Source organism: Lontra canadensis, unplaced genomic scaffold, assembly GCF_010015895.1.
Source record: "Lontra canadensis isolate GAN:19392208 unplaced genomic scaffold, GSC_riverotter_1.0 scaffold28, whole genome shotgun sequence".
Taxonomy (NCBI): domain Eukaryota; kingdom Metazoa; phylum Chordata; class Mammalia; order Carnivora; family Mustelidae; genus Lontra; species Lontra canadensis.
In genome coordinates, this window is record NW_022631022.1 from 1,846,316 (window position 1) to 1,874,039 (window position 27,724).

The window sequence follows — 27,724 nt, forward strand, 5'->3', positions numbered from 1 at the left end:
CGGCCTGGGCATCAGGGCCCTGGTGTTAGCTATTTATGGCTACACCTTCTACTCCGTGTCCCAGGAGCGTTTCCTAGATGAGCTGGAGGACGAGGCCAAAGCCGCCCGAGCCCGCGCCCTGGCGAGAGCATCAGGACCCTAAACCGGATGGGCACTGCACGTCTCCAACCTGCTGGAGCCCCTTCACATGGTGAATGATGCCCCATGACCCTGTAGAAGTCGAAGCCTGCAGCCAGCATTGTTGGCCTCAACCTTGGACGATGATTGAGCCCAAGAATTTTTTTGCATTTGGCCAGGTCAAGGGAATATTGCCCACTTTACACAGACTGTGTCCAGTCACTGGCCCTTCTTGTATTTTGTTTCTTTGTTTGAGAGTTATACGACCTTGGCTTTTCTCAGGATTTCTGACTTTGTGGTTTTACCCTCTTTACCTCCCAGGGGTTTAGCTGTTGTGGGGGTGGGGGTGGCAGCTCTATGTAATGTTGGAGCCTAAAGTAGGAAAGATGGGAGTTAGGTTGAGAGTAATAAATTGAGTCACCTCTCTTGGAAAAAAAAAAAAATAAAAATAAAAAAATAAATAAATAAATAAGGGGAAAAAAAAATCTTCCCTTTAAAACACAGACAAGAGAGATACCACGTCAAACTCGTAAGGATGGCTGAAATAAAAAGACAGTAACAAGTGTTGGCAAAGATACAGAGAAATTGGAAGCCCTATACATTGCTAGCGAGATTGTAGAATGGCACAGCCACTTTGAAAAAAAAAAAAAACAGGTAAGCACTTTCTCAAAAAGTTAAACTTATGGTAGCCAAAAGACCCATCAATTCTACTCCTAGGTGTATAACCAGAAATGAAAGCACGCATTCGCACAAAAACTTGCACACGAATGTTCGCAGCAACACTACGTACTCACTCATACCAGTCAAAAGGTGGAAGCAACCCAGATGTACATCTGATGAACAGATGAACAAAATGTGGTCTGTCCATACAATGGGATATTTTTTAGGCCATTAAAAGGAATGAAGCCCTCATATCTGCTATGACATGGATGAAACTTGAAAACATTATGTTAAGTGAAAGAAGCCGGTCACAAAGGACTGCCTACTGGATGATCTATTTATATAGAATGCCCAGAACAGGGAAATCCATGGAGGCGGAAAATCGTTTCCAGTGGCTGGGGAAGAGAGGGAATGGGAAATGATTCTTCATGGGTTTCAGGATGTCTTTTTAGTGGTAAGGGAAATTGTCTAAAACTAGGTAGTGATGATGATGGTATGACTCTGAATGTACTTAGAAACCACTGCAGCGCACACTTTAAAAGGGTGAGTTTTAAGGGCAAGGATATCTCAGGAAAGCGGTTATACACACACACGACACCCAGAATCCGGTCTTCAGGAGACCCGTTCTTGGAAGGATGCCTGCACAACTTGTATGGCTACTCGTCGGGATCTAGTTGAGGGTATCGGTAATGACGGGATGAGGAAGCCTGTGACAAACCACCTTCCAAACTGTCCTCTCAATTTATCCGAGATATGCAAGTCTCTACCTCAAACAGCTTCTCCAGATGTGGGTGAAAATTATCTGCTTCCTACACTAAAGCAACATAGTGGGTGGCAAGGGTTCATGCCTCTGCCCAATGAGAAGTTGTAGGCTGGAGGGGATAACATCTTAGCTTATGTCGAAGAGACTCAGTTCTGAGGACACAGTGCCATTTTTCTAAAATGCAGTGCACTTCTGTCTCCTCCCCATCGCAGACCTTCATTTCGTACCAGCTCTCAGACTAAGTGGGGCTGGTCATGGTCAGATCCAGAAGAGAGGCAGGGCCGGTCAAGCAAGTGGGCACGTGACATGGGAAAACTCTGAGATGTGTCCACTTCCCTTCTTCCCTTCTGTTGCTCATTCCAAGGCCCTCCCAGCACCTCGGCCTGCCTTCTGCGACTTGGGGCTCCCCAGGGACACTTCCTCATCCCCATCAAGTTAATCTAATAATCCAGTACCTCCTGAGGGCTGAGTGCCAGGTAACATGTTTGTCATCACGGAACCTTTCGGATTTGGTTATCCTGTGAGCTGGCTCTGAATTCCATGACTTTGCCTTTGTTTTCTATAGACTCTGGCATTTGAAAGGTTCAGCACCCCACCATGCCAATATGCCATCTTTTTTTTATAGCGGCAGTGTTTAGAAAGCTGCCTATTTGACCATGTGGAGGATAGACTTTAGGAGACAAACTGGGGAAGTAAAAAGGAAGGGAAATTGATGTGTGTTAAGGGTCTACAATGCACAATAAACTTTTGTGTTTTCTTATGTCATCCTCACAACCACCTTGTGAGGTAAGTACTAACATCCACGTTTTATAGAAGAAGTGAAGGCTCAAAGAACCCAGAAACGTGCCAAGTTCCACAGCTAAGCAGCGAGGCTAGGATTACGATCTAGGTTTGCCGTACTCTGATGTCCAGGCTCTCTCCCGCCCTTGATCTTGGACATTTCTCTCGGCCTGGGAGGGAAACAAATGCTTGGTAGGCTGTGAGAGAGCACCACGATGCCAGCAGTCACTCCTAGAAACTCCACTACTTATGAGGTGGTTCTGAATCCAGAGGAAGGCCTGTGATTTACTGTGGGACTTTGGGCAAGCCACTTAACACCTTTCTGCCTCACTGTCCCCATTATTTGTCTGTAAAGCACTTTGAGAGCCTATAATAAAGGAGCTGTATAAAGACAAAGAAATTTGTCCTTCTTTGTAGGCAGAAAGCCAGGGTTCCTACCTGTGATCAATGAAAGTCCTGTGGCACTTTCCAGAAATGTACGGGTGGAGGTTTAGGGCCTTGGGAAAAATTCCAGTCAAGTAGCTGCTGACTGAAAATCACCCTGTAGTTTCACCTGAGTAAGTGTTCCTCAGTCCTAGCTTACCTGTCAGGGCTCTGCTGTTATTTCAGACCTCTGTTCCACTGAGCTTCCCCCCAGAGGCTGCTTTTAACTGACCCCCTCTGACACCATTTGCCCCTAGGTTCAGTTTCTAACAAATGAAAGGAACAGCATCGAGGCAGGTCTTTCCCTCCTTCCTCCTCCTCTCCTCTCTCCTTCCCCTCATCTCTTCTGAAATTCAAGGCACTCTTTTTTAATATATAGCTTATGCTCAGGAGAACGCACCAGACTGTTCATGGCAAATAAGTGTAAATTTTTAGTTTTGGCTCTACTTATATTTGATTAAGTGTGTTCTGTGATCTTCAAGCAATTTGTGGAAAATAATTGAGGAATTCATTTCTTCATATTTCCCTTATCAACAAGTGAATCAAAAAAATACAAAATATATGCATTGATGCTTCTCCCCCCAAATCTGAGGTAGCATATTCTTTGGTATACCGTAAGTCTCTAATATGAGTAGAAGTTTTATGAGTATTTCTTTGAAAAAATGCCTCTTTCTACTGAGCCTCTTTATTGATGTTTCTTCATTCTGTACCCTTCTATTTATATAGGGCACTCAGTTGCTGCCCCAAGGGGTTCGAACACCTGCTCTTCCAGTTCAGGGAATTAATGTAGGAGAACACGGTTGTCCTTGGTGGTAATGGCCATTTTCCGTGTTCTTCTTGGAGCCACATGTGCCTTGTCTCTGGAATTCCTTTGTATTTCCTGTCTATTCTCTCCCTATGGGGGCTGAATTTTGTTACTTTATTTGGACTTGTATTTTGTATCGGTTCCCAACAGCCTGACCAAGTTTCACTGGGTTGGTTTGATATCATGTACATATTAAGACATTTGTGGAGAGACATCACAAAAGGTTAAACAGTCAGACACAAATAAGTAGGTACTCTAGTCTGGGCTAGGGAGGGGGCATGCTAGGGGAAGACCCACTCTAACCAAGAAGTAGAGCTATTCCATTTATATATTTATAAGGGCCTGGAACAATAGGCAACACAATGAATCTTATGTTTAAGAAAGCAAAATATATGTTTAAAGGAATATACATATTGTTAAAACAGTTCTATTTATGCAAAAGATTCATGTAACTTTATAAAGGTTTTCAGGGATTTTAAAGGATTTTAAGTGCTGTGTTAGACTGTACTGGTAACAGATGTTCAACGGCGTGCTTAAGTTTTTGTTTTACTGAAAAAGCAATGGATTACTTGATATTTTCTTTTTAAAAAATCATCCCAACACCACCCCATTTTAAGTATAGCTCTAATTCATTATTTCTAAGAAACATAAATGATTTAAAATAACATAAGGGCTTCTAAAGATAAGTATCACTATAGTGCAGCTAGGAGATTTTGTTTGCTAAATATTCCCTTTAGAATGCCAGTCTTTTGTGTCACTTCTTGTTCTTTTTCTATGAAGACAGATGGTGTCAGTAATTGCCTATATATTTAATTAAGTTAAAAAGCTACATAGTAAGGTTTTGGCAAAAAAGTAGGAAATTTTGTGCTATGAGCAAAGAAAGCAAAAGGAAGCAGAAATTGGTAACATAAGACACTATTCCTCACCAAATACACATTTTGATATCCATATGTGTTGGAATGTGAGATTACATTTCATGAATCTCATGATAAGAACAAAGGCATTTACCCTGAAAGATGAAGCCCGTAATGGAAATCTAGATGGCAGTTCTCCTACATTTTGACTGGCTAGATTGGAATGACTCTACCTGTTGTTCATATCACGTCCAAATTGGGCCCAATACTTAGCAGTCATTCTAAACTCTTCTGAGACTCAGGTTTTTGCCTGGGATTTCTCACCTAGCAGGCTAATCATTGTGAAATTATTATGGGAGGAAAAGCAGTAGCTACTTGTAGAAAGTGGTTTGGAAAACTGACTTAACCATTCTTGTGGTGTCTGTTTTCAAATGTTCCCATCCCGTGAATCCACCTTCTGGCTTAATGGCAATATGGCGCTCCCAGCTGTGGTGCTGTGTATGGGCTTGCTCATTTAAACTCTTAAAGCTTAAAAATGACTACCACAACACTGATTTTATTCCATTTCGCTTAGTCATTAACATTTAATGATTACCTTATGTGCAGAGCACAAGGATGGAATATATTTAAAAAAATAGGAGATGTGTTTTCTGGCTTTAAGCTGTTCAACTCAATTCAACAAGCATATTGAGGATATACAAGAAAAACATACATTTTCTTTGGTGATGGTGGTTGAGGAGGGGGAGAGACTTACAAAGAAAGTCACCATCAATTCAGTGCAGTACCACTGTGAGCATCTGCCGTGAGAGAAAGAACATAGTCTTGTCAGCCAGCTAAGTCAAGGTTTGCATCCCAGGTTTGCCACTTTGTAGCTGTGTGACCTTGAACACGTCACTCTAGCCTCAGGTTCCTCATCTGTAAATTTGGGATGATAATCATACCCACTTCTCAGGGTGTGAGGCTTAGGAATACTATATGTAAAATATATAACAGAGTGTCTGGCATGTGACAAAAATTCAATAAATAATATTATTATTAATGATTACTCTGGCCATCAATACTGTATCTGTGCTCTGAAAGGCTAGAGAATGATGTAACAATTGAAGGGGGATTAGTTAAGGTGGGTTTCCAAGAGGAGTTGAATTTTGAAACATTTTGAAAGAAGGAAAGTTGTATATAGACAGAAAAGAAAGGTTCTATATAGACAGAAAAGAAAGGAAGGGCAAGCTATAGGAATGAAGGGGGCATGTGGGAGGCAGGATGAGAATGCATTTATTGAACATGGATGCCACCAAGCAGGTCAGCTTGCTCGTCTTGGAGAGTACTTTGGGACATGATCAATGAGAAAAGCAATTAGTGCTGCGTAGTGGGCAGGGGAAGATTCAGGATTCAGTTTTAAGAAATAGGTTAAGGCCTAGAGCAAATTACCTTGTATTTCATCAACCCAACATTATCATACAGGTAAAATTAAGTTAAAATGAATGTTAAGGACAACTTCGAAAGGGAAAATTTACCACATGATAAGTCTTGACCACAGGTGACAGCTTTAGTTTCGTGATGCTGGTGGACAAGCTGTTAAACACATGGATGTGGAGAATCTTCTGGTCTTTCTTAGCATTAGCAAGAAGCCTTTCCTTTGCTCCTACCTGCTGCCCTCCTGAGTCCTGAAGAGCTATGGTACCTCCTGAGACGTGCGGGATGCAGTGTGAGTGCCTGGATTTGCCCTCCTCTGGCAGTGTTTCTGATGATTAAAGTTAAAGACCTCAAAGTCTGCAGAGAAGTGTCTGGGCTTCCTTTGAAAGGAAGCAAGAATCTTCATGGTGAGAGTGGACGTCCGAAGTCCTGGGTGGGACAACCGGATATAAACAGAGGAACTGGGTCTCTTATATGTAGACCAACCAAAGTTCTACCCAAGAGCTGATGCTCAGGCTTGGATTCAATCTTTCTAAAGGTTAGGGTTTACAGTATAAGGGGGCTAACCCAACATGAAAGGACAGTCGCAATGGTATTATTATATATAGCAAAATTGGCCACTAATTTACCTGCACTACCAGTGTTAAGAAATGGAATTATAATTTTACTGTAAAATTTACAGTCATCATTGCCTTTGTGCTTACTGTAGAAGCCGCCATCATCATCATCATCAACATCATCATCATCATCATTACCTGTATATTACAGGTCTCTTTCACTGACATGAAGATGCAGACCTTTTAAAGGGACAGGTCTTTTACTTCAATGCTTCAAAACCCTTTGGGATCTATTTTCCCTTCACTGGGTATTAACTTGTGATTAACAGTGTGCCTATTATAGCATTAAAAAACACTGAATAATAGGCACTGCTGTTTATACCAAAGGCCTATTAAATTTTAATTTAGATATAAACTCTTAACCTTATATATAAATAAAATACCTTCCCTGAAGAGAAAAAGTAAATCTCATTGAGGTCCCTTGGTGAATACCTTGTATATCTTGAAAACAGAGATAGGGAGATCTTTTTTTTTTTTTTTTTTAAAGATTTTATTTATTGATTTGACAGAGAGAGATCACAAGTAGACAGAGAGAGAGAGAGGGAAGCAGGCTCCCTGCTGAGCAGAGAGCCCGATGCGGGACTCGATCCCAGGACCCTGAGATCATGACCTGAGCCGAAGGCAGCGGCTTAACCCACTGAGCCACCCAGGCGCCCGAGATAGGGAGATCTTGCAAATGAGAGTACTAGAGGGATACTCGGGGAGAAGTATTCATTCATTCATTTAATGGATATACTGTGGAGCTATTACATGCTAGACACGGTGCTGGGTGCTGGGTATACAGCAATGAATAAGAAGGAATTACAGTATTTCTGTAGACTTCAGTTTTTCTATTCTCTGAAATAAATATATTCATTTTTGATATTTATATATCACTTTGAGATGATGATAATGCTCACTGACTTTTAAAAATAATGCTAATTCCATTCAGATTCCATTCACAATTTGAGAACCTGCTGAGGCTCGAGTGACAGTTTTACATGTGATTATGCTGTTTGATTTAATAAGAACAGCACCTTATATCAGCTCAGCCTCTCAGAATATCCTGTGTGAAGGAGGGCAGGAACTCACCATTTGTCAAGGAGAAACATGAGGCCCTGAGAGGTCCAGTGAGCTATCTGAAGTCCCACAGCTGGCTAATGGACAGATTGGGGACAAAACCCGTTACCCGTCATGATGAAAATATTTTCAGCTATCTCTTTTTTTTGTCTTTTCGACTGATATATTTGTATGAGACAGCCTTAGTGACAGTTTTCAGAATGCGTGGGATATTCTCTGATAGACGACGTCAGGGTCTCCCTTTTTGTCTTTCCTCACAATTTGCACTGGCAACAAGTCCCACTTCCTTCTGTGGCTACCTTTTGTATCTGGGAAGGGCCCTGACTAGTTGCTTGAGGCCGTTTTTCATCTAAACTCTTTTCTTAAACATTGGATTTCCTTTCCTTTTTTTTTTTTTTAAGATTTATTTATTTATTTTAGGAGGGTGGAAGGGGCAGAGGGAAAGGGAGAGAGAGTCACTAGCTGACACCCTGCTGAGCACAGAGCCCCACATGGGCCACAACCCTGAGACGGTGACCCCAGCCAAAGTTAAGAGTTGGATTCTTAACTCACTAGGCCACCTGGGTGACCCTTCCTTTCCCTTTTGTAAGGAAGTAATAACTATCAATGATCACAACAGAGATGGTTACTTTAAAAGGTCATGGTTATTTAAAAGCCAGCAAGTTTTTAATCTGGAAATTTTAGCAGAAAGCATCTTCACCGATCTGTTAAGCCACTTTCTAGAAAAAAAAGGAATCGGAGAATGATATATAAATGCATATTTGTAAGAGGCAAGTCAGATACGATATTTGTGAAATTTAGATCCTCACTTTTACACCTATGTGTTTGTGCTTTTCTACCCCCAACCTTCACAGTATCTTTCCCACTTGGACCGCACTCTTTCTTATCTTCCTTCAAATCCCAATTATCTTTCAGCCTCAAATCCCACCTACTCTGTACAGACCTTTCTTGATTGCTCCAAACAGAAGGCTGTTAAACTGACATTACCTTTTTGATGTCTCTCTTATTGTTCTGTGTTGTTGTCACTTAGGTTTTTATTTGTAATTCATTTTTCAAGTCTGCCTCCCCTACTAGATTGTGAACTCCCTAAGGACAGGCCTCCACTTCTTTTGCATCTTTGCAGCCTTTGTAGCACCTACTAAAATGGCTTGTACATAATAGATGCTCAGTAAATACTAGCTCTTTATTTTAGAATTTCCCAGAAGTGAGTAAGTAAGCTCAACAGAGCTGGATAGTCTAAAAGCTCCAAGAGTCCATCAATCAACTGGCTATCAGGCAACTATCATTATGTTAGATATCAAGAAGAGGTAAAAAATGCAAGGTCAAGTGTATCTTCTAGAGGATTTACAAATCTCACAAAGGCAATATTAATGCCTAGGAACCAGGAAGAGTAAAAAACAATTGTGTGTGTATGTGTGTGTATCCAATGAAATTAGGTGATGGATGTGAATGAAATTAGCTTCCTCATGACAGGGAACAGACCTTGTTTGTATCTCTGTTCCTTCAGCTGCTAGCATAGGGCCAGAGTAAGCCCTTGGAAAGTATTTGTTTAATGAACATGTCAGTCTGTCCTCAATCTGAAGCCTTTGGTAGATATTTCATGTCCCTCCTGGATCCCAGTGGATACTGCCCATCGAAGACCCTGGTTCCAGGTCCTATAAGGGTAATAGTTGCTGCTCTTTGTTTAAGGATTGGATCCCTCTATGGTAATATGGCACACAGCCCCTCCTCTCATCCTCATGTGGGAAGGCCAGATTTCCAACGTGGCTACCTTGTAGCTCTGTGTATTCTGCATGGAGTCTCAGAAAGCCTGGAATGTCCCCATGCCTAGGGTCCTGGAATCTTGGACACAAAGCCACTGGCAGGCATGGCTTTGTACTATGCTCCTACCACCTCCAAAACCCAGGGACTAGCCTTTTTCCTTTTTTTTTTTAATTGAAATATAGTTGGCATATGATACTATATTAGTTTTAGGTGTACAAGATATACATTATATACATTGCTACATGCTCACTGTGATAAGCCTGGTTACCATCTGTCACTATACCAAGTTATTATAATGTTATCGACTGTATTCCCTATTCTGTACTTTATATCCCTGTGACTTATTTACTGGCCCTTTTTTCTTTTATTCCCAATGACCCTGTGTTCTGGTGGATGTTCTCAATATTTAAATATGGCTATATTTCCAAAACTTTTCCTTCGTTTTACTACCTTAGAACCTCACTCTCGTCTCCTTAAAGCTGAACAGGAATTTCCACACTCTTATCTGAAGCTGATTCACAATTGTGGGCCTGTTGTTGGTGTACCACTGTCATTTTATGTCTCTTTTTTCTGGCTCTCAGTCCTTTTTGCTTTTACCATGGTAAGTTATGGGGGCTCAGCTCGGACCAGAGAGCAAAAATGTGTGATGGATGCTGTCACCTCAGTTTTCTGCCTCTTAAGTCTGTTGCAGGACATGTGTGTCTGTAAGGGCATGTCTGTGAAAGTGCTATGTAAGCTATTACATTCTATACAAATTTGTGATGATCATTATTCACATACTTTTTTCTGATTACAAATATAATAATGCTTACTTTTGAAAATGCAAATGCAGAAAGCCCAAAGAACAAAATAGAAATCACTCTGTATTAGTTTTCTATTGCTGCTGTAATAAGTTGCCGTAAACTTCGTTGCTTAAAGGGTCAGAAGTCAGAAGCCTCACTGGGCTAAAATCAAGGTGTCAGCAGGGCTTTATTTCCTCCTGAAGGTTCTCGGGAGCATCTGCTTCCTTGCCTTGTCTGTCTTCTGGAGGCTCTCTGCATTCCCCGGCTCACGGTCACTTCCTCTATTTTCAAAGCTAGTAGAACCCTTGGGGTTACATGGGCCACCTGCATAGTCCAGGCTGATCTTCCCCTCTCAAGATCCTCAAGTTCATCACATACACATGTTACTGCATATGGTGACATTCACAGACTTCAGGGCTTAGAACGTGGTCTTCTTTGGGGGCCATTGTTCTGCCTACTACACCCTCAGTCCTCCAATCCACAAAGAATGACTTGTAGCTTTTTAGTATATTTCTTTTGGTTCTTTTTTTTTCTGCATATATGTATTTTTTATTTTTATAGAATGGGTATCATGTTTCATGTCTTGTTTTGTAACCTACATTTCACCTTCCAACTATTTTTTTTTTAAGATTTTATTTATTTATTTGAGAGAGAGACAGTGAGAGAGAGCACAAGAGGCGAGAAGGTCAGAGGGAGAAGCAGACTCCCCATGGAGCTGGGAGCCCGATGCAGGACTCGATCCTGGGACTCTGGGATTGTGACCTGAGCTGAAGGCAGTTGCTTAACCAACTGAGCAACCCAGGCGCCGCCCCCCCCCCCGCCCTTTTTTAAAGATTGATTTATTTGGGAGAGAGAGAGAGAGAGCACAAGCAGGAGAGGCAGAGGGAGAGAGAATCTTAAGTGACTCCATACTGAGTGCAGAGCCTGACACGGACCCGATCTCACTCCTGAGATCATGACTTGAGCTGAAATCAAAAGTGAGATGCTTAACCAGCTGTGCTATCCAGGTGTCCCCAGCTTTCAACTATGCTATAATAGCTTCCTATTAAATATTCTTCAAAAACCTGATTTCTATTGTTTTCATAGCATTCAATTCTATTGCTCTAACATAATTTGCTTAACAAATTCTCTACTATTGGAATTTAGGCTGTTTGAAAATTTTTGCTGTCCTTAGTAATGCGCTGGTTAACATATGCATATGTAAACCTTTGTGGTCGTGTCCTTATGATATTTCTAAAAAGCAGATTCCTCTTCTTCTTAGTATTAATTTTGAGTACAAAAGTAAGTACCATGAAAATATTACTGAAATACATAATTTTTGAATGGGAAGTTTTCTAAGAAGTCAAATAAGTAAACCTACTCACTTCATAGCCGAGAAAATTGAGGCTAAGAGAAAGAAAGAGATAAGATTAAAATAATATAGTAATTTAGAAAAAGAGCTAGATTTGACTATTTGAAACTTTGATATGACAAAGAGTATTACAAATATAACACAAATGACAGGTTTCTGTGTCCAAGTACAGGAGGTGCATGGGTGGGGCACAGATGTGGCAGGTGAAGAAGACAGCAGGATTGGTTGGGAGATTGGTACACTGAACAAACAAATAAATTGAGCAAAGAAGCATATAATATATTGAGGGTAAAGAGGCTCAGATTTCTAACTGTTGGAGAAGGTACTTATTTTTAAGTGTGGAAAAGGGGAAGTCTAGAAAGATTCCTGAAGTGCTGGATTGATATTAGAGATATTGGCAGAAATGCATGGATTTAAAATATATACGCACTGATAGATATAGGAATAGTTATAGGTACATTCATTTGTGTGTCTCTGTGTGTGTGTGTGTATGATCCATATATAATACATGTACTTCTGAGCTCTGTTCACTGAGAGAGACTAGAAGCAGTGACACTTCAGTAGCAATGACTATACCAAGCCCAGATCTTAATACCATCTTCCACCGCAAGGACCCAAGGCTCTTGGGTTGATCCTAGGTCCGTGGCAGGGAGAATGTAAGGTGAACCTGGACCATCCCTTTGTGATAGAAAGTAAGACATGCTCAAAGAATGATGGGGACATGTCCAAAGAACATAAGAGTCACCCTGAAGTTCTCCCAGTAGTCAAATCTGGAACACTTTGAGCATCAAAATATTGAGAACATCAAAATACAACTAAAGAACATAGAAACTGACACATTCAAACTGGTATAATTATATATATGAAGACATACATAAATGAAAGATGGAAAGGAAAAACTCTTGTTTGCAATATATTGCCAATTAATAAATATAGAAAGCATGATAGAAAGTCACCACTATATGGGGCACCTGGGTGGCTCAGTGGGTTAAGTCTCTGCCTTTGGCTCAAGCCATGATCTCAGGGTCCTGGGATTGAGTCCCACATCGGGCTCTCTGCTCAGTGGGGAGCCTGCTTCCCTTCCTCTCTCTCTGCCTGCCTCTCTGCCCACTTGTCATCTCTGTCTGTCAAATAAATAAATAAAACCCTTAAAAAAAAAAAAAGAAAATTACCACTATCACAATGATGGCGGACTCAGGAGAAAGTTGGCAGTGGCTGCTAAGTTTCATGGGTGGAAATTTGACGAGGAATAAAATATTGGTGTACTCTTGGAACGCCTTTCTACAAAATATTACTAATCAATGACAAAGGAAAAAATAATGATTTTATGATGGAGAAACATGGCTGGAAAAAAGAAGGAAAAGCCACAAATGACAATCTAGAAGAGCGTATTTGTAACACGTATAACAAAGGATAAGAGTTGCTTATGTAAGAAGAGCTTCCACAAATCAACATTTGCATTATAGTCCAATTTAAGTGGGGTGAAAGATATGATAAGGGAATTAAGACAAAATACATAAAAAGGCAACAAATGAGATATGCATTATCACTGAAAATCAAAGAAATACTGAGGAAGACAAGATAACATTTCCCCCATCAGACTGGCAAAAATGAGATGATAATATGCTAGTATCTTCATTGATACCACAAAGTATGCCAACTAGGAAAGAAACTAAGGTGCTTTCTGAAGTGATGGTACTTGCAAAATGGCTAGAGTATTCCAGTGATTTTTGCAAAAGAAATTTTCATTATATACATTACATTTATTGTAAATAAAAATTTAATATATTTATTTATATATTACTTATGTATTTATTATTTATACTTTTAAATTTATACTTTTATTATATATAATCATATCATTTTATGTATACTTGTGTGTATTTTATTATTTTACATATATATCTATATACCTATATACACTCACACTGAGCTAATTTACTTCCCTTGCCAATGTAAAAACACCCTTTGGTGTACTCACTGAGCACTTCTTCCAATGCTGTTCTATTGAAAATTGTAACACAAATAACTGTATTTTCAGGTATTAACAGGAAGGGACAAGGAGAGGTCATAATATGATAAAATCACAGAATCATGGGTTAGTATTTATTTATCTCATCCATAAGTTGATGCCTGAATTCATTCTCTAAAAGTCTTAGCACCACATCTAGTATCTGCTAAAATATCTGTTGTTCCTTCCTTCCATCCATCCTTCCTTCAACACATATTTACTGAACACCTGCTGTGGACCAGGGTAGAAATAGTGCTGAGAATTGAGTGGGGAGCAAAAGAGACCTTGTACAAAAAAGAGAATTGAGTCTACAGAGGGAGGTAGCTGTAATCAGATAATCATATAAATACGTTTAAAATTATAACTAAGCTAAAGTGGTGGGGAAGGAGAGGTACTTGGTGATATAAGAATTCAAAAGAGGGAAAATAGACTTTGTCAGGGAGGTCGGGAAGCCTTCCCTAAGAAAGCATGGCTCGAGCTGAAATCTGGTTGGTGGAAAGGGGGTTACTAGGTGAAAAAGAAGAGGCAAGAACATTTTGGGCAGAGGGGCAGCACATGTAAAGGCCCTGTGTCAGGAAGTAGTATGATGAGTAAGGGAACTGAGAGAGGCCAGTGTGGTTGGAAGAGAGAAAAAGAGGAGAGTTAGGTGAGAGAAGGCCAGCAGGGCACATGGGACCAGCCAAGGTAAGGTTGGGACTTTAATCCCTGAAGTCCAGAAGGGTAGTAAGCCCAGAGAGAGGTCCGGGTCTGTGTTTGAACATCCCTCTCCCTGCCATGCCATTTTCCCCATACCAAACTTGAATAAATAAAAACCACAAGACAACAGTCCCTGTAGTTCCATCCTCCTACTGCCCCAGGGATCACAGATTGAATCCTCCTTTCTCATGACAAATGTTTGGGGAGGGAAGCCTTCCCTGCTTCCCTGCCACCAGCTCTTTCACCAGAGGGCATTGTTTCTGTCCTCCCTCCGCCCCAGGTAGATTTCTGGATGCCCTTCAGTTTGTCCTTTCTCTCTCCATGTGTGGGCCTGAGAAAGGAATGCAGAAATGATCAAGGGCCCAGGAAGGCAAATGGAAAATGATTATTGAGCAAGCTGAACGCTGCCCAAAACATAAACTCTCACTTTGAAACCATCATCTGAATGAAATGGAGACCCATAAAACTGAGAATAATGAATATGAAACAACTAAAGTGCATTTACAATGTTGGGCGGCCAGAGGATATCAGGAGAGGGAGGACAGAGGCATTTCACCCTGTTGATGGAGGTCTGGTCACCCAGCACTTACAGAGGTAGAACTCAACGTTTTTAAAAACAAGGGTCCTATGAAGTCATACTGAATCTAAACATTATAATTTTGGCGGGAGCGGTAAGAAGCAAAGCAAAAAAGGCTAAAGTCATCTAGACCATTCTACGTCAGAGCCACACAAGTGCATATGAAGAATCTTACAGATGAAATATTGAATAAATAAAAGCCTGTTATACAATGATAACAACATATAGTATGTTATCTATAAAAAGTTTTAAAAAACTAAAATGAAACTATCATTTATGGGTTCCTCCATGTGTTATCAAAGCCTAAAGATGTGGAAAGGAGTCAGAGCCCAGTTATAAGTCTGTGGCTGCCTCTGGGAGGAGGAAAGGCCACATTACGAGTGGCAAGAAGTGCACAGGACTGGAGGTGGTATCGGCACCACTTTATTTCTTAAGCTGAGTGGGGGCATGGGATGTTTATTACATTACTATTATGGCCTTTTTATATTGATGAAATATGTCTATCCCAATACTTTTTGTTTGCTTGTTTTTTGTTTTTGTTTTTAAAGATTTTATTTATCTGAGAGAGAGAGAGTGAGAGAGAGAATGAAATGGGAGCATTGTATCCCAATACATTTTTAAGGAAGAAACAATGGACAACTTAAGTAGCTGGTGAACTACTGATAAGAAAAGGAATGGAAACAAGGACTCTCTTAACCCCTTTCTAGTGACTGATGTTCTATTTAAGCACAAGTTTTAGACAAGCTCAATCCCTGGATGGCATAAAATAGTCTCACGAGAAGACACAAGCAGAACCCTAGTGGGCAGAATCGAGGCCCTATCGAATGAGCTACGTGGGATGAGTTCTAGTCACTGAAATTCCAGCAGTACCCGAACGAGAAGATCCTGGGCACAGACCCTATGCGGAATTTACAGAGGCAGCTCCTCCGAGGAGCACTGAGTCTCAGCAAGATGCTGATACTCACAGTAGATTAGGTGCAGACGGTATGGAGTCTACATATTTTAGTATTTCATGAGGCATCAACTTACCTGTTGTTCCAGGGTGGTTGGATCAATAAATGTCACCAGGTCTATAGAAAAGTAACCAACCACATTTTTCATTTTACAAGCATTTCCAATCTTGAGGCACAAAGAACAGAGGAGTTGGGGATCCACTGAGGTCTGAGGCATGGTGGTACCAGTAGAGATGAAGGGGCCTTCTGCATGGAGCTGGTCCCCTGTGGACAGCACTCTGATTTCTCCATTGGGCTCAATCAGCATGTCCACCGTCAGGTTGGTGACACTTTCTGCGGGTGGGTACGCTTCCATCGTGCCTCCTGGTGGGAAAAGCATGGAGTAGGTGAAAAGGTGGGCCCATGTGATTGTGTCCACGTAGCACAGGAGGAAAAATCTCGGGCTTTGGCAGATGGACTTTGGCTCAGATCCTGCATCTGCCATGTCTTGTGAGACTTCGGGCAAATAGTTTCAATTCTCTGAACTTCCTTTTTCGTCATCTATAAAATGGGGAAAATAAAACCTACCTCACCAGATTGTTGTGAATCTTAGAGCTACTCTCTATATAGTATTTATTCCAGTACTTGGCATATACTAGGATTCAATGAATGTCAGGTTTCATTCACCATAAAGACACCATAAGATCATCAAGGCTGTGCCTATTCATAACATAAACAGTGGACCCAAGGACCATAGGCAAATCCCTCAGGGGGAATGAACGGCCCATTGTCCACGTTTATAGCTTGATGACAAGTGCTCTTTCTGTTCAACTTCACTGCCTTTTTTAAAAACTTTTTTTTATTTTTAAGGATTTTATTTATTTATCTGACAGAGAGAGACACAGAGACTGAGGGAACCCAAGCAGGGGGAGCAGGAGAGGGAGAAGCAGGCTTCCCGCCGAGCAGGGAGCGCAAGGTAGGGCTCCATCCCAGGACATGACCTGAGCCAAAGGCAGCCACTTAACGACTGAGCCTCCCAGGCTCCGAATTTCACTGTTTTTTGAAGTTTCAGTAGGTTAGGACTTTTATCCGGAATAGGAGAACACTGTCTCTTATGTCAAAGCACTCCTACGCCACTCCAATTGTCGGGCATTTTTTTTTTTTTTTAAATGTGGAGTGCAGGAGATGCTGCCATTCTTGAAGAAGGGTCCCTACTGATAATGAAAGCTTTACAATTATTCATACTTTCCCTTTTGCTCTGAAAAGCAGAAATCACAGAGGCCAAGCTGATGCTCAGCCACAGCAACGATTTGAGACCAGGCTAATTTTGTGAGTCAGCTTAGTCATGTCCACAGAACATACACGGCCCTGATATTTAGTTGTAGGCCCCACAAAAATCTTACTGTCTAGATACCTTGTATAGGAGAAAAATTTTAGTATTACTTATAAAGAATAAGATAGCATAACTTAAAAATAAAAACAAGCAAGCATTCCCTAGACAGGGTGGCCTCTGGAGCCCGAGAGCATTAAGACAAACTTGGTGCATATTTCACAAATTTGTTAGGAGGTGACCTCTGCTCCCGGGGCTTCAAACAGCATATACAGTTAGATCCTGAGACTTTAGCAATTCCCAGATGCAGCCATCTGTTACTTTACACAAAAGGCACTTTCCTTAAGTGTCTATGTTTGTGGGGAGCTGGCCCTAAGAAAAGCTGCGTTTCAGAAGGAAAACTATACATCTAGTTAGTATGAGATGTGCTTTCCTTTTTAAATGGGGCCCACTAGTGTGTGCTGCACCTAAACACAGGTTGTTGGGGAATTAGCAAGGTAAGTGCAACAAAACAACAAAATCTGCAAAAAACAAACACAAATACCAATTGCATCTCTGTTGAGTGAATTAACTGTGTGGCTTTAACCCACCACCTATATTTTAAAAAGCAGTGCCTCCATGGAACCATATTATCCTTTCTACATCCAAGATTACTTGAGTTTGTTTTGTTTTACTTCAAGGTAGCTGGTTCGTACAGTCTTCTCAGCATTATGATCATGGCTTTTTCACTGTTAACCTTTTTTCCTTTCAAAGCAATTAATTCCTCTTTTTAAAAAGTATATTGCCTTTGATGATAGTCCTGTGACAAGGTAGAAACTGAATGTATAGCACGTTTTGTGGTCATAAGCACACCCAAGAGAGCAGAAGGGAAATGAAACAGGCAAGAGTGGAAGGTGGTGAGAGATGTGGCACAGGAGTCAGGAAACTGCAGGTGTGTGTGTGTGGGGGGGGGGGGGGGGTGATGGCCCGGCTTGGCCAGTGAGCATTTATGCAGGGCCTGCTGTATGCACTGGGCTCAGAGCCAGGCAGAGGTTTGGAAACACATGACTTCTTAGAACTGGGTTTTTGAGACGTATTAAAATTGTAGGGTCTAACTGTATTACTATTCACCATATATTTGTTGTATGGTTTTGCCCAGTGACTTCCGAGCTTTGAGCCCCATCTCTCCAACTATAAAGTTGGCTTCATAAAGCTTGTTCTGCTTCTCATAAATAGTTACTGTGCTTACAATGGCTGAAAGAAAGGAAGAAGGGGTAGAGATGAACAGGAGGTCGAGGCTCAGCCCAAGCTTATACAGCTCAGGTGAGACAGTAGCTGGGAAACCCTTTCTAAGCTACAAAGCTCCCATGACAAGAACTAGATTAGAGGATGGTTTGCAGGCTGACCTTGGATGATTTGGAAACTCCTAAGTCCTATCCTGGATGCACCTGGAGATCTTCAGGGTCTCCCTGTCCTAACAAAAAGAATCCCTTATTCTTGACCGGTTTTGTTGTAGGTACCTTATTTTCTCCCATTTATGCATATGGGGGTGACTCTGTTAGTTTTACTTTTCTGTCAGTGGGTGCATGTGGAAATTTGTAGAATCACAGAAGTTTGGATATGAGAGCACACCGGAGATCATGCGTTATCTCCCCTTCTCCCCACATCAGCGAAAAAGCCCCTTACATCACGCTTGTTAGATCTCTGACCATCCAACCCCTAGCTTGACTAATGCAAAAACAGGGTGTTCGCTACTCCCTCCCACTCCACACTGCCCACCCCGTGCCTTCCAACAAGCCACGCACCTGTCCTTTCCGGTGCTCTCTCATACACTGAGCTAAGGATGTGTTCCTTGATAAATATACCCGCTGGGTCCCATCAGGACTCCCAGAACAACACAGAGGTAGCCTCTTATCGGCTCTGCTGTGCATTCACGGGGCGATTTGGGGCGAATTACTTAATCTTTTGTACCTCCGTTTCCCCTTCTGTAAAACAAGAATGACCATGGTACCCACCTGATAGGATTGTTGGGGGGATCAAATAATAGAATAGTGTCCAGCACATGATAAACACTCCCAGTGCTCACCATGTGGTCTCCACTGTGCTGTGATCAGCGTTGTGCAGTCGTTGCCGCCCTTATCTGACGTCATGTTAGGATATTATCACATATTAATGTTAATATAATCACCTTTATGATCACCTGACAGCAGTGAATAGCGTGTAAAGATACCGTCTGTGGCCTGTTATACTATCTCCTCCTGTCCTTCACGAGGGTAAGCAGGTAAGACTACCTGCCTTAGGCTGTAACTTCCTAAGAGGGAGGGGCCTTGCGTGGGCATGTGGTCCCCACAGGCACCTCTGCAACTGGGGACAAGCATCACTTGCTCCATTCAACCCCTCATCCACACACCCCCTTCGTGTCCTCAGAGCAAAGGGTGAGTTAGGAGGACGGAAGGACGGTGGAGGATCCTTACTTAGAAGTCGTGCCTTCAGAACTGGAGGAGAGACCATTTCCACTGTCTCACAAAAGGGAAGGGGAGACTAACACGTATTAAGGACCCACGCTGAGGCTGTGTGGCAGAAATGTTCACATCCGTATTGTGTTGGATTTCCCCAACAACCCCGTGAGGTCGGTAAGGGAGGAAACGGGCCTCTGAGAGTTTTAGAACCTTGTTCGAGGTCAGGGATGAGCTCCATAACCCGGTCATCCGACTTCAAAGCCCACCTGTCAGGGGAAGTCCAAGGTGCAAACGCAGGGTAGGATCCCGAGTTGTGCCCGCCCGCCACGCCTGCTGCGCACAGCTCCCGTTCATGTCAGAGACTGGGCGCAAGTTAATTTTCCAGACAAACTTCAAAAGAGAGAAGGAAGTCTGCTTGTAGGAGCACTGATGTAAAACCAACACAAGAGAGGTAAGGGATTTAAATCGGTGCAAGGTTGACCCAAAACTAGGGATTCAAGGTTGTGCGGACCAATCCTCAGTAGAAACTTTACAGTCTTATTTACCTTGACAGAGAAATGTTTGGAGGAATTTCCTCCACGTCGGGAACCGTTTCTCATTGACTGGCTGTGCGTGCTGTGCTAAAATGCCCGCCAGCTCCTCGGAGATCTTCACCAAAGCTGGCTCCTGCAGAAACAAATTAAATAGAACCACAAGCAATTTTACTACAGAAATGAAAACTGCTTGTGGAGTGATTAAAAACCAGGCCTCCAACAGGCAAAAAAAATGTGGTTACTGTTTACCCAGAGTCAGAAAGCCATTTTGAAATTTTGCTCTAATTTTCTGGGCATTTCAGTTTTCATATTTCAAAGTGATTTGGCCCCTAAATTTTGCTGCTAGTCATGCCTCTTGTCTCCGAAGGGCAGCCTTCCGCCTGGATGTCAGGAAACCCGGCTGCAGACCCACTGCAGCTGACCAGCTGAGTGTCCTTGGACAGTGGGCCTCTTCGCTCTGGACCTTAGGTTCCCTTTGTTGTAAGATGGGGGTTCATTACCTTGTCCCTAAGATCCTTCAGACCCGAACATTTTTTATTCTATGACCCTAACCGGGCTGACCCTGGGAGAAATTACGGAGTTGAAAGGGTCTTTCTTTGGCACTGTGTCCTTTCCCCCTTGTTGGGGGGACTCCACATCCTATAGCCATGGGATCAAAGCCTTAAACTTCAGGCTGATCCTATAAAGGTGGGGTTATAGATAGCAGGTTGGAAGAGTGAGGTGGGAAGGAGGGCTGGCATTCCCCGCTAGGTCACAGCCTCATCTGACTAGACCTGAGACAAGCCCCCTTACCATCATCAAATAACCCAAACCACAGAGCCCCGTGTCAAAATGAAAACAGCTGGAAATTCCCTAAAGAATAAGATGCCTGACTTTCTGATATAAAAAGCTTCAGGTTGCCAGAGTCAATTTTTTTTTTTTTTCTGGGTAGTCCTAGTAGAATCTCTAAAAATTTTCAAATAAAAGCCATCTCTTTAGGTTTTATTTCTGGCAGAAGTAGGGCAGGGGGCACTAGATGTAAAACCATTTGATGGGCAATATTAATCTTCAAAATATGGGACGCTGACAAGTAAAACTCAGGCTTGCTTTGGGTTGCTGGGGACCTTCTGGATCTATGTGTGAGTGCTCAGTAATTTGGAAGAATCGGAAAAGAGTCCACCGCTTCGGTGAGTGGGGTTGAAAGGAATCTTAGAAATAATCTGTATACTCATTTATTTCCAACTTCCCTGACATTAAAAAAGTGGTTGTCCTGCCCCCCCACCCCCCGCCGCTCCCCACCCCCAGCTCCCCGGGATATCTGTTTCATTCTGGGTCCAGTGCTCTCTGAAAATCTATAATAGAAGACAGATATCTGAGAATATACTCTAGGCAGGTCCAAATCATCTGAATAATTTCTGAAATATCAAGAAAATCCTGGTGGGAGAGTCTCATTAGTTAGTTTAGTAAGTGCTTGACATACAGAACAAAAATGCCGATGAGAAGGGGAGAGTATCCGGCCAGCAGGTTCAGGGTGAGTCACTGTGCAGGGGCTGGAGGTCTGTTCCAAAGGGCTGGGGAAGCAGGCTCAGACCACGAGCCTCTGCCTTGGGAAGTGGAGGCAGGGAAACTGCTGTCAAAGCAGGGTACATTTTGCCTTGCATATTTTGCCCTGTGTACACATTTCCTCTACTTTTCACTGGACATTGCCTCAGGCCTTCAGAGTCCTGCATCTCAATCATAAACAACCGTACACAGCGCAGAGTTCCAACGATTGGACCCCCTCATTACTCCTTCTTGGAACACTGTCCCCCAAAGCCCAACTTTCTTTTCACTTGGCACTTGTTTCAGTTAAAAGCATTCTAGTGTATCAAAGAAGACCAATTGTCTGTGATTTATGAGGTGCCCCAAAGCTCGGATGCCCGGGCATGGCTGTCGATTCCCACCCTGCTCTGGGAAAGCCCAAAGAAGCCTCACAGGCCAGGCCCTTCCCCATGACCGTGGAGGCTTCTTTTCCGTTCACCCATGATTAAAGGGTCTTCCTGGCCCTACTTCTAAAAAGTGTTAAGACATCTGCGCCATCGTCTCCTGTGTGGCTATTCATATCAAGTCCAAAGGGAAAGAACTCAGTTATTCATTTACTCATGCACGTATCAATAAATTACAGGTATGCAGAGTATCGAAATCACAGAGACAGACAGTATAGTGGTCTGTCTGGGACTGGGGGCAGGGGGAATGGGGAGTTGGTGCTGCATGGGTGCAGAGATCGAGTTTCACAAGATGAGAAAAGCTAGGGAGATGGATGGTGGTAATGGCCACCCAGGGTTACAAACATATTTACGACCACAGGCCTGTACACTTAAAAATGTTAAAGAGGGGCGCCTGGGTGTCTCAGTGGGTTAAAGCCTCTCCCTTCGGTTCGGCTCAGGTCATGATCCCAGGGTCCTGGGATCGAGCCCCACATCGGGCTCTCTGCTCAGCGGGGAGCCTGCTTCCCTTCCTCTCTCTCTGCCTGCCTCTCTGCCTACTTGTGATCTCTGTCACAAGTAGGTGACAAGATAAATAAATAAATAAAGATAAATAAATAAATAAATAAAGATAAATAAATAAAATCTTTTAAAAAAATGTTAAAGATGGTAAATTTTATGTTATATGTATTTACTACGATAAAAGCAATGGGAGGAAAAATGACCAAATGTCAGGCCTTCCTTTTAAGTAGCTGAACTAGGGGAAAAGAGTGTCTTTGTGTTTTAGGGCATGGCGATGGAGGGCAGTCAGTGAAGGAATAGGTGGGAACCTTGCTACCTAAATCTTGAAACTAGATCTCCATCAACCTGAAGATCAAGTGAGACTCCCCAGATAACGCATGAAGAGGGGCCACTGTAACTCGGCCCGCGATTCCTAATGTAGCCTCACCTCTCTCCTCTCCAGCTCCCAGGCTTGCCCCAAACTCTCCTGTTCGGTCTCTTTCCTCAGCCTGCTTTCCTTCCTTTCCTCCCCTGGCTGCCTCTTCCTCATCCTGAGTTAGTCCCAGTCACACCTCCCCCAGGAAGCCTTCTCTGTCACCAGCTGGGTATACTTTCTCTGTGCTCGCCAGCTCGGGGGGCCGGGGGGGGGGTCTCCCTCAGGGTGTGGTCAGTGGCTTTGAGGTTATTTGCCCCAATGTTCTGCACAGGGAACACTAACTGTGGAATGAATCATGGCGGTAGTTAAACACGGACACAGCCCTGAGCAGCTGAAGTTCCAGAATAAGGGAAAATGTGAAACCACTCAACAGGCCTCCCTCCTTGCTGCCCAGGAACCACCTGGGGGGATGACCACTTAAGAACCACCCATGCTTCCTGGGTGGTTGTTATGGGATTCCCTGCCTCTGAGGGGGCATTGGGAAGATAAACGAAGTGACATTTATGAAGTGTCACCTCAGATGCAACACGCTATGTGAGGGCCAATAATTAACTCGTAGGGCTGAGGCTTGTGTGAGGCATCTGAACGCCGTGCCAAGCGGCCGCGGCTGCCTCTGCTCACACAGCCAGCCGTTCTGCCCAACCCGCAGCATTGACGCTGTACACAAAGCCACAGCAAGGGGGTAATTTCCTAGAGGAAACTCTGCTGCAGGAATCAGGAGGAGGAACTGCGTCCCTTCATGAGAAGTACACAGCTGAAGGCACTGGTGGGGTGGTGTTCGCTAGGGGATGCTGGGGCACATGGAGGCAGCTTGGGGCCATGATTAACTAAGAAAAAGATATGGCTTGGAATAGGGGGAAGATATTAGCTCTTCAGTGAATTTCTTTGAAGGCATCTGATGGGATATAGGAGGAGTATGCTAAGAACGGCCTTAGCACCAACGAAAAGAGAACTGTCGCCCCACCCCTACTGCACGGAGCCAAATGGTACAAGCCCAGTAGGACCTGCAGCTCATACATTCAAGAAAAGGCAGCAAACTGACATTCCATGTAAGAGCTGTTTTATCTCCACCACCCTACAAACAACCCTTCAGCTTGGAAGCCACCTGTGCACAGGTGGGTGAGGCTAGAGCTCAGAGCCAGGTGCAGAGGACTCCAGCAACACTGAGGGGAGACAATGTGAGATCACCCTTTTCTTGGGAGCAACGAGGGCTCTCGATGTCAGATGCCAGTTCTCGGGGCAGAGGGGTAGTTTCTGTTCCCTAGTGATGATCATCTTTCGTAGTTTGAACACAGTTACCACATCTTCAAGAGCAGGTGTTGTAAGGGGAGATCTGTACCGATTTCAGGCTTATTCCTTCAAAATGACTTGAGGACACCCAGGTGCCGGCGTACTCCCATGCACCTGACCACACCAGACAGACCTCTGGGTTCAAGGGAATGGTCAAAGCTGTATACGTAGAATGCTTTCCTTTGTCGAGGTAGGCTCACATCCATGAGCTCATTCGGTCCCTACAGTAAGACTCTGATGTAGGCCTGCACAGTATCACGTTCCCTGCTTTGCAAATGGGAGGCAGAAACTCTAGAATGAAGAGGCTTTTTGCATTGTCAGATTCTGCTCCTGGGTGAGTATTAACACGGCACTAAAGACAGAAAAAAATGGGAGGTTTGTAGGAAGGAGTGCTAGCTTGCTTTCTTTACCCCCTTTTCACTCTCCCAAAGTGTGCCTATATAGGTGTGTGTGTGTGTGTGTGTGTATGTGTGTGTATTTATACATATACATAAAATGTCTGTTACAAGCCAGCAATGGGGACCTTTATCCTATAAGCTTGTGAAGTGAGTAGTTAGAAGGTTTCACTTCAGGGAGTCACATCAAGGTGGTAGACTACCCAGTCAGTGTTTCAGAGGTCCCATCACCAGCACGGAGTAGATAATTTAGAGCTAACAACTCTGCAGGTGTGGGAAGGAAACTATGTACCTTGTGGATGATAAATGATATTAGAAAAATTCACTTTACTTTTTGAGAAAAAAAATCAGAATTACAGATTTTTCTTCCATCACCATTGCACTGATTAGGCCAACACACATTAGCTGCTGGCCTTTGTGGAGCTGAGAGCTTGAGAGCAAATCCCATCCAGGAGAAACTTTGGCCCCATCTTTGCCATTGCATAGGCTTGTCCCCTTTCTCCAGTACGCACAAGTACCCCCAGGGAGCACTGACAATAGTCATGACCTTGGAAGGTTCCAAGATGCCTGCAGAGCATAGCACATAGGGCCTCCCTCTGACCCACCACGGTATCCTAGAGAGTCTGGTCTATCAAGCATGGACCTTGCCTCTCAGCCCACTCTCTTTTTCTATCAAGAAAGTGTAAATTTGAAGGGAGAGATATCTGTCTGAAGTAAATTCATGATCTCTCAGGGGAAGCCGCTAGCATATCCAATTTAATACCGCCCTCAATGACTAAAGCTACTTCAAACTCCAGAGAGTTAACTTTCCCAGGTAAATTCAGTACGTGTGTGTGTGTGTGTGTGTGTGTGTGTGTGTGTGTGTGTTGGAGAGGATGGAAGAGGAGAAAGAAGGAATACAAATTAGAATGCTCTAAATATCAATCCCACCCAAACTCTCTTTACTTTAGAAGCTTCTTTGCTAGATCTGCGGTGGTACATTAAGGAAAATAACTTCTTGGCTAATCACCTCCAATCTCTTACATCACACATTGGTGGTGCTCAAAAGAGAAACCAAGGGACCTAGCTGGATTGTTCTGTTTTGTAAAGATTTCTTCTATCCCTAAACAGAGGAATGGAAGGTGGCCTGAGGTTAGAAGGGCAGGACAATGACTTAAAAAACTAAGCAAGACTGTCAGTGTTGAAATGGGCCATATGGATCGTCTAAGTCAGATGCCTCATGTCCCAGAAGAAGGGATGAGACTCCCGCACTCATGCGGTGAGACTGTGGGAGCTCTCTGGCTGCCTCTGACTGCTGGATGAGCCTTCTTCACCAGCCCTGCTTCAGAGGGTAAAATGTGGGCACCATGAAAGGTGGCTGGTGGTGCAAAGATGGAGAGAAGGGAGGGATTCCAAATTTGAGGGCAAATTGAGAACGGTTGCTTTGCTGTGCACAGGATGCATTTACCACCGTAGCCATTTTTTAGGTGAAATAATAGCTCTCACTGAAAGCTTACCACGTGGCAGGCCTGCGCCAGAGATTTTTTTATATTTATTAACTCAAAGCTACTCTCGCAGTAGATATTATCATTCTCATTTCATGTCACACAGCCATGAAGTAGCAAACTGGGATTCAAATCCAGTTGCTACCAGGATGCCGCAGTGCCATGGGATCTGCTTCTGTAACTGTTACCAGCGGGCATGAATGGTCAGTCTGGGTCAGATTAGATCAACCACATGATGCTAAGGCTATGCTATCAAATTAATGAAAAAGCGGTGGAGGGGACATTTGTTGTTGGCTGCCCAGGATCTTCATCCCCTTGGTCAGGGTAACAATGTCCCAAACTCCCTTTGAGGAACTGCCCCCACCTCATTCTTAGCTGTACGAGTTGATGGAGGTTGGCTCACCCTCAACTGCAATGTTCTTTCTTCCTATTGTCTCGATCAAGGACAAGCTCCAGGAGCTGGTGGCAGCCATCTTGCAACCCTGCGGACCGCCAGCCTGAGGGCGGGGCAGACATTGTGGGCAATGAGGAGGAGTGATGGAGTCACCAGGTCCTTCGTGGTACTGAGCCACTGGATTAAGCCTTGTCCAAAGTCAGACTGGTCCTTGGATTTTCAGTTAGCTGAGATAGATAGTCAAGCCATTTTGAGTTGGATTTTCTGTTGCTTGAAGTTTAAACATTTTAAGCAGATACAAATGGGTAGTCCAAACCGTGTGCCCACAATCCGTGCTAGACGCTTTCAGCCGGCCAATGTTCTGATTGTCTGCGCTTTGGTTACTCTCATTCTGCAATCAGTAGTGAAGTTTTCACTCATTTCTCTCCATTAAGATCATTAGGAACAGTCCCTCTTTAGAGTGCAAAAATATGCTGAGAAGATGAAGGAAAAATGAAAATGTCTTCAGCAAGTCATAAACTACTTCCCACACCTACTTAAAGTTTAAGGACTGCTTTAATACTCCATGTTTAATTGTTAATTGAGAATTTAAAAATCAAAAATGCCAACTTTGCCTTCGATGAGATGGAAAATTATGCTGCTGTAGAAGGTAACATAATGTAAAACAGCCAACATTACCAAGGCACACAAATGTTTTTGGTATGTAAAATTGCTTTGTAAAATATTTGCTCCATCTGCTGAAAGCGGCAAAGACAATTTTCCCTTGATAGCTAATGGCCCATTTCGGCTGGGTGGCAAGTGATTCGCTGCGGTGGCGGCTCTCATTAAACAGAATGGTGAAAATGCGGTATATAATTCCATACTTACGTAGCATTATCCACTCGCTGCTTCTTGAGGAGTCTGTCCCTCCTTATGTAGGCCTCCACCTTGTACCAGCATGCAGGCCTAGCAGTTGATTTGACTGGAGAAGCGTTTTGTCCAACCGAGGCACATATGTTGCCCTTCCACTCCAAAGCTCTGCACAACTGCTTCACCCGTACCAGAAACTCTGGAGAGGTTCCTTCCCTTTCAACTTTCCAGCACTTAAACTGCTGTTTCTCTTTCCGTGCTGCATGTTGGGGGTTGCAATAGATCAAGATTAAGCGTTTCTTGAAATTCTTAGTTGAACTTTGCACACGCACACACACAAGCAGGAAATTTGTCTGCCGCCCTCCCCCCTCTCTCCCCCAACCCCCAGGGGCCACACTGCGGTCCTAAAAGTCCGACAAACCCTGCCCTCGGTTCCGGCGCACGTGGCAGGCTGTGATCTCTCTCTTTAACGGAGCTGTTTACACTGTGCCCTGAAATTACTCCAACATCTGCTAAAGGAACAATTA

General features: G+C 43.2%; 1 protein-coding gene across 5 annotated transcripts in view; it reads right to left on the minus strand.

The window, feature by feature from the left end:
• IQCH (IQ motif containing H) overlaps positions 1-27,724 on the minus strand; it is a 186,976-nt gene that overhangs the window by 37,217 nt on the left and 122,035 nt on the right. For all 5 annotated transcript variants that reach the window (XM_032864629.1, XM_032864628.1, XM_032864627.1 and 2 more), the window contains 2 exons: positions 19,918-20,038; positions 15,702-15,988 (listed from right to left, as the gene is read on the minus strand). In XM_032864629.1, the coding sequence (XP_032720520.1) occupies positions 15,702-15,988; positions 19,918-20,038 (408 nt within the window). The remainder of the gene's footprint in view (positions 1-15,701; positions 15,989-19,917; positions 20,039-27,724) is intronic.